Source organism: Papaver somniferum, chromosome 11, assembly GCF_003573695.1.
Source record: "Papaver somniferum cultivar HN1 chromosome 11, ASM357369v1, whole genome shotgun sequence".
NCBI lineage: Eukaryota > Viridiplantae > Streptophyta > Magnoliopsida > Ranunculales > Papaveraceae > Papaver > Papaver somniferum.
In genome coordinates, this window is record NC_039368.1 from 41571720 (window position 1) to 41578368 (window position 6649).

The 6649-nt window shown below is 37.1% G+C and overlaps 1 protein-coding gene across 4 annotated transcripts; it reads left to right on the forward strand.

Moving 5' to 3' along the window:
• The first annotated feature begins 674 nt into the window (after positions 1–674).
• On the forward strand, positions 675–6305 carry LOC113321872 (protein LNK2-like). 4 transcript variants are annotated; one of them, XM_026569817.1, is made up of 8 exons: positions 675–909; positions 2331–2610; positions 2727–2856; positions 3163–3475; positions 3630–3710; positions 4484–5161; positions 5253–5407; positions 5673–6305. In XM_026569817.1, exons 1-8 carry the CDS (start codon positions 883–885, stop codon positions 5944–5946), a joined length of 1938 nt encoding a protein of 645 aa, XP_026425602.1. In that variant the 5' UTR covers positions 675–882; the 3' UTR covers positions 5947–6305. The 4 variants fall into 4 exon arrangements, with proteins under 4 accessions (XP_026425602.1, XP_026425605.1, XP_026425603.1 ...); XM_026569820.1 differs by having other exon boundaries at positions 676–936; XM_026569818.1 differs by having other exon boundaries at positions 676–909; positions 2730–2856.
• The last annotated feature ends 344 nt before the right edge of the window (positions 6306–6649 follow it).

Here is a 6649-nt window from a genome sequence, read left to right on the forward strand (position 1 = left end):
TATAAATATTGTTTAAATTTCTTAATTTTAAGTGTAATTCCTCTTATTTTATCGAACAAAGGTTACCTATACATAGTCCTTGTAGCGGATTTTTAGTATTTGTGATACTAACTCGCAAAAAAATAAAAAATAAAAAAAAATCAGCCCCTTGCGGTATAATCATCCCTCTATCCGTTTTGGCTCCCATGATTAGTTCTTTATGAGGCTCACTGATGAACTAGCACGACAACCTGTTCAATTAATGTAGTAGTGCGCCGTCGGAGCTTAGTTTGTTAGGTTTCCAACTAGTTTCATGTAATTTTTGATTATCCAATAATATAAAATTATAAAAAAAATAAAAATAAATAAATAATGAAATTAGTTAAAATTATACAGATAAGGCGTTTGCCACATGGGTTTAGGTCTTTAGCTCGTAGACAATGACTCGTAAAGAAACATAAGCCACTAGAGTAGAGTATCAAAAAGTTCAAACAAGTGACAAATATTTCAAATCCATTTTCAACCAGTCAGGTATCAGTATTTGATCCATTCCTACTGACCACAAAATAAGATTTTATACGCCTAACACCTGGCACCACCTTTTTCTCCGCTTCACTACTAGCCAACCATTTTTTCCACTTGTTCGCCACGTATTTTTGGTCTCGTCTTATCTCCATCTCTAGTTTTTTCTGCTTTACTTTTCTCTAGTTCTTTCTTTCTCGGAAAAACCTTAGTAGATTTCCAATATTGGAAATAAGTACACGATCACTGCTTTTTAATCATTCCAAAAAATAAAAAAAGAAAATTAGGTGGATGATTTGAGATGTTGGAGTTGGATTATTCTAGAATAGTAGAATCGTAGAATTTGGTTGAAAAAGAAGATTTAAGGTCTTTTCTTCTGAGATGTTTGATTGGAACGAAGAAGAGGAGGTAACCTTATTAATATGAGTGAACCAAGTGAGATTTCTTTGATTTTTGTTGTTTTTCTTTCTTAATTCTCGTAGTTGATTTAGTTCATTTACAAGTAAAACTAGCTGTTGATGGTTGCCTTTATTGCCTAATGTTTAGATCATTTACTTTTATGTGCTTGTAATTTAGGTATTTTGGCATGCAAAATTACAGATTCAAGTTATTAACATACATAATTTCTTAGCTTTTCACTAAAACAACTCTACAAGTTGGGGAAGCTAGGTGTGAAGTTCATAGGTTGAACTGGGAATTTATAGTTAAGAGCTTGGTGTGAAATTCATAGGATAAACTGAAAGTGCAAGTAGCTATTACCGAGGTGTAAAATGTCAGGAAGGTTAAGAAGTTTACTGTATTTGTTAGACTTTGTCATTAAGAGTGTGCAGTTGGTTAAGATCAAAGACTGTGAGATAGTAATTATAATTGTAGGTGTTGGCTTAATGCTCTGAAGATGATGGTTTTGTAACCAAGGAATATAGTTTCCATCTCGTTGCATCAAATTAACATATTTCATATTTGTCTTCTGCAGTAGCCTAGCTATTTGCTAGTAATGTCTATCATGCATCTTAGTCAAACCAAAAAATTTCGTCTGGCCATGCGAATGATTTTCAAGGAAGCATAACGTATTTGGTTAGTTTGTTGGTGATATTTTATTTTCTGCTTGATAAGAGAAACCTAATGCACCATTTCTGTGGTCAACCAGCACGTTTGCAGTTAGATAGTTAATTAGGGACGCTAACATGTAAAAGTTTTGAGTCGTTCTTTTCACCCGAGGTCTTAAAATACCAAAAAAAATTGCCAAAAGGTGTGGCAACCGGCACGCTCATCACAAATGTGGTTTTCTTTTTTTCGCATGTCATTAACAAAATCTTTGTGTCTTCATTCCCTGTAACACTTGTAGAAGACTAATGGGTTTGTCCAATATTTTTGCCTTCATTTAAGCTTAAGACTCGTAAATGCAGATTAATGGTTACACAGGTCAGAATCTCTAATAAGATGACAAAAGAAGCTGAATATTGTAATTAATTCGAGAAGCTGGCCTTTAGAGGGTGATGTAGATATTATTTTCTACAGAATTTATTGCTCCAAAGTTGTGCTTGGTATTTGCGTGTTAAAAATATATATCAATTGCTTCAAAGCTATTTTGTCTGTCCTTTCTTCGAGAACTTTTTAGGTTTTGACTTGTTGCCATGGCTTTGGTTTTCTCAGTAAGCATCTTTATGCATCAGTTAAGTCAGATGTTGAATCTTATAATGGCCTAGGTGCTCAGCAAGTGAAGTTCATTTGGCAAAAATCTGATGTTAATCTGATATCTGTGTTTAGCTTTCATTTTTAATAACCTCTGGTCACAGATAATTCCTGATGCACGTTGTTTTTCTTTTTAGCTTACACGTGTAGTATGGGGTGAAGCCAGTGAAAACAGTGACCATATCGTACCTTATGCCAACGAAGGTGATGCGAAACCATCTATTCAGTGTGGCACTCAAAGAAAGAAGCAGCGGAGTAACGAAGACAGCCCTGATAAGCATGTTGAGCAGAATAAGCCAGGAGATTGCCGTGACTCCTCTGGATCTAAATTGGAAGGCAGTTCCCAGTTCAACACAGATGGACTTACAGATCTTGAAATGGACTGGCCCAATTCACCTTTACCTATTGCTGCATGTGGTAAGGACTGTTGCTAGTCTTGTTCAAATTTCCTTGGGTATTGAATCACATACTGCTTTAATGAAATCCAATCCGTTCAACTGATGTCCGTCTAAAAGTATTTTGTGTCTGAATAGCAGATACTGGTGGGTTAGATAATGGTACTCGGCTGTTCGCGAATGAGCATGAAGAAAACGAGCACGTTGGTTTTCTTGATTATAGTTGGGATAACAATGGAACCTTTGACGATCTTGATAAAATACTTAGGTAAATAGATAATTCACTTCGCTCGTCCATTCCCCGAGGATTTTGATAAAATATCGATTCCTGGTTGTTTTGGTGATTGTGCATGCCAGAACATTTACCCCTCCATTTGGTTACCTCTACATTAATTATCATGGGCCTAGAACTAGATGTTGTTCCTAGTTCCTTGGCGTTCCCCATAATCAAGTTTGGGCTTGTAATCAGTATATGTGAAGGTTACCAAACAAAGCATTTTGCATTTCTATTGGAGGAACTTACAACTCCCTGTTTGCTGAACTATCGTCACCATTTATTTTACCTTTTTTGCAGAGATGATGACCCGATATATGGGCATGAAACTCTTGGTGATGCAGCTGAGCTCTGGTCATCTTCTGCTGATGTACTTAGCAGCCCAAACAACTGTTTTCCTACACCTGCTAGCTCTCAAAACATGGATATAGGTGCATCGATGAATACATTTGAGGAGTGTAAAGTGAAAGTGCGACATCCAGAAGATACAGATTTCCCTTGTGGTGGTGAGAAGACGAGTGACTCAGTGACTCGTTTACTTAAGGACGTCGACCCAAGAAAGGATAAGTCTACTGGACCAGGTTCCAAATTTCTTATCCCAGCAGTTGAAAAGGTACGAGCTAGTAATCCACTCCTTGGTATGGGTACTGAAAATTGGTACATCACGTATTACAAATTGTTTACAGTATATTTTTTTAAGGTAAAAATCTTCCATCACTTAATAGTTGAGCAAAAATTACGGTTCAGTTACAAGTTTGTTTTCACAGACAGATACCAAGATGGTTGAGAGGATGCTCTCAGACTCTACTGGTGAAACTAGTGCAACTCGAAATGAAGTTTCCAGTAAGGTACTTATTTTTCGCCTATCAACCTGTTCCTTCAGGCTTCAACCGTTACTTGAAACACTCAACTTTGAGCTAACAAACTGTAACTGACATCAGCTTTTAGAAACCTCACTTGCTGCCCATTTTTGCCGTTCAAAACATGTTCAAGGCACATGCTTAAAACTTAGGTATACAGAGTGTTCACTGGGAAGATTGATTCTTGCCATAAGTTGGGGTTGAATGTCTTTCAATTAAGGCAACCTCGTCAACTTAAACCCAGCCGTCTAACCTTTTTCCCTATCTTGTGGTTTAAGATCATTAAGGGAACTATCGGTACTATTATAGAGGATGCAAACTCAAAGTGCAGAAATGCGCTAACTTCAATGCAATGGTCTTCTGCCACAAATATTTTGGCGGGAAGTGTTACACGAGCTGATCTAAATATTTCATATATAGACACACTCGATGCTTAAAGTAAACACATGTACATCATTCACATTACCATCAGTTAGAGTAAGGTTATTACTTTGTATGAGGAAGGGATATAGCCCCTTTTCTAATAAATGCACTCAAAAGAAAATGTACTGTTTGCTTGGTTTTAAAGTAGACTTGCAATAGGAATTTTAACATAGATAAAACCTTTGATACTTGTTATTCATAAGTAGTTATCACGCCATGCATTTCTTGAGGCGTGCAATATGCTGCATCTTTCTTTGTATTATTTGAAAAGACATAAGTTTTTAGTTCTAGTTGGTGTATCAGAGTTTGGTTTGATGTGTGTTTGTTCATATGTGAAGGTAACTGGGCAAAGAGAGCCATTGACGCGTCCTAAGACTGGAAATGGAAGAGAAATTAAGTGTCAAAATGTGTGTGGAGCATGGCCGCTCAATGGAAACAAATTTCAACAAATTGGGAACCAATTTCAAATGTCATCTTTTCAAACCTTTCCACGTGCAGTCCCCGGTCTACCTCAGCCTTTCATGTACGTGCAGACTTCTCATCCATATATGCCGACAGGACATGGGAACTCTACAAACTACTATGTGCCCATGCTGCCACACGTTAGTTCTGAGAGGGGTAATGATCATTCAGCCCTTCACGGTTATAGATTTCCTCAAGTTGTGTCAACAAAGATGGCAAGTCCCTCAAAGAAGCTTCCCGGTGTTCTCTTAAGACAAACGACCATGACTCCTCAGGAAAAAATGGAAAAGCTAAGACGGCGGCAGCAATTGCAAGCAGTGCTTGCTATTCAGGGTCAACAACAGCAGTTGGGTCCTCAGTTCACTTGTGCTGATTCTGACACTCAAAGGTGCATTCAAGCTAATCGAAGTCAAGACACTGGAGGAAAAATTGAACTTGTTGGTTCATTTGAGTCAGATTGGCCCATTCAACAAGATGATTCCATAGCTATGATAGCTGACGACTGCTCACTGAAACAACAGGTGCTCGATCAGCTTCAAGATGTTATTGGAAAGGTATTTTTATTTTGTGGCCTAAACTAGCAAACAAGATTTTGAACTACTTATACATCCATTGCTAAAAGAACTTTTTTTTTCTCTGGTGTAGTTGGATATGAGCACAAGATTTCGTATTCGTGATAGCCTGTTTCGGTTGGCTCAAAGTGCAATACAAAGACATAGTTCCGAAGATACAGGCAGCACAAGCAGTTTTATGGTTGAAGATGAATTCGTAGTTAAAAAAGAAATAGAAGGCGCCAACAGGTTTGCAAACCCAGAGCTCAACGTAATCTTTGTAAAATGCTGCATTGCATTCATAACAACATGTCAATTATCTTTAACTGTCCATCTACACATAGAATTAGAATCTGGGTACTGCATATTTGACGATGTTAAAATTGGAACTTAGTCCCAGACACTATGCACAGACAAAGTTCCATGTGTTCAACTTGCATGCAACAGTGTCTATGTCACTCTAGTTGCTTCCTAGCACAAATATTTTCTTATCTTATTATTTCATGTCATGTAGGTCGACAAATGTACCAGAAGCAGAAAACGAGACCAATCCTATAGATCGGACAGTGGCTCATTTGCTATTTCGTAAACCCTTGAGATCTTCGTCAACATTGTCAGTTAGTTCAACAGATAAACAAATAGCATCAAAACCTTGTAACGTGAGTCATTTTCAAAGCAATACTTGCAAAACTAAACTTGAGAACATATCCAATAACGAAGATGAAGGTGGAAAGGTGGGAGTTGATGCAGCCTTACAAAAAAGAAACGCTTCTGATTATAATATATAAAATTAAGGGTAATTCCTTCCTTTTATCTCTTCCCCTACTCTCAGCTCCTGTAACTTCTTTCTTTTGTCCAAATTTCTGGTAATAGTTCTTTTCGTCTCAATTATCTGGATCTTGATCAAGCTTTATGTAGTAAATAGGTAGCACCGTTAAGTCGCCTAGTTTTATCTCTCTCGATACAAGCGCTGATATAGTCACCTTTTGAGTCTGCCGAGTGCTTATGTTCTTAAATAAAGAAAATTAAATTTTGTTGCTGGACCACCAACGTGTATGGGACTCATTTATACGTAACTCTTTAATCTCCGATTGTTGTAATTACTACGTTAATATATCAAAAAGTTAGAGCTCTCTCTGTTCTTTTATATCCTAGACTCCTGGTACTACATCAAAATGTTATCGGTAGAACTTTACCATTTGTGCGATTACTTTTATCGTTTGTGATTGATGCTGGATTGCCTCTGATTCAGATGTTAAAGATTTTTATTCAAATTTATTCACTGAGCAAATGCCTCAGGCGGGATGTATCAAAACAAAACAAAAGAAAAAAAGAAAAATGCCTCGGGCGGTAGCGGAACCTGGTTTTAGTGTTAAGGGGGACTAAAAAGTGTTCATATATTGGGTGGACTAAATTCTGAAATCTCAAAAATAAGGGGGACTTAATTATAGGAATTGAATAAATCTCAGTACTTTCTAGCTTACCTATTTA

Bases quoted from the DNA above. Each gene is read 5' to 3' on its own strand.
- LOC113321872 (XM_026569817.1), top strand. From the start codon at position 883: ATGTTTGATTGGAACGAAGAAGAGGAG. The intron at 910-2,330 runs GTAACCTTATTA...TTTTCTTTTTAG, and splicing joins ATTGGAACGAAGAAGAGGAG to CTTACACGTGTAGTATGGGG. The intron at 5,408-5,672 runs GTTTGCAAACCC...CATGTCATGTAG, and splicing joins GAAATAGAAGGCGCCAACAG to GTCGACAAATGTACCAGAAG.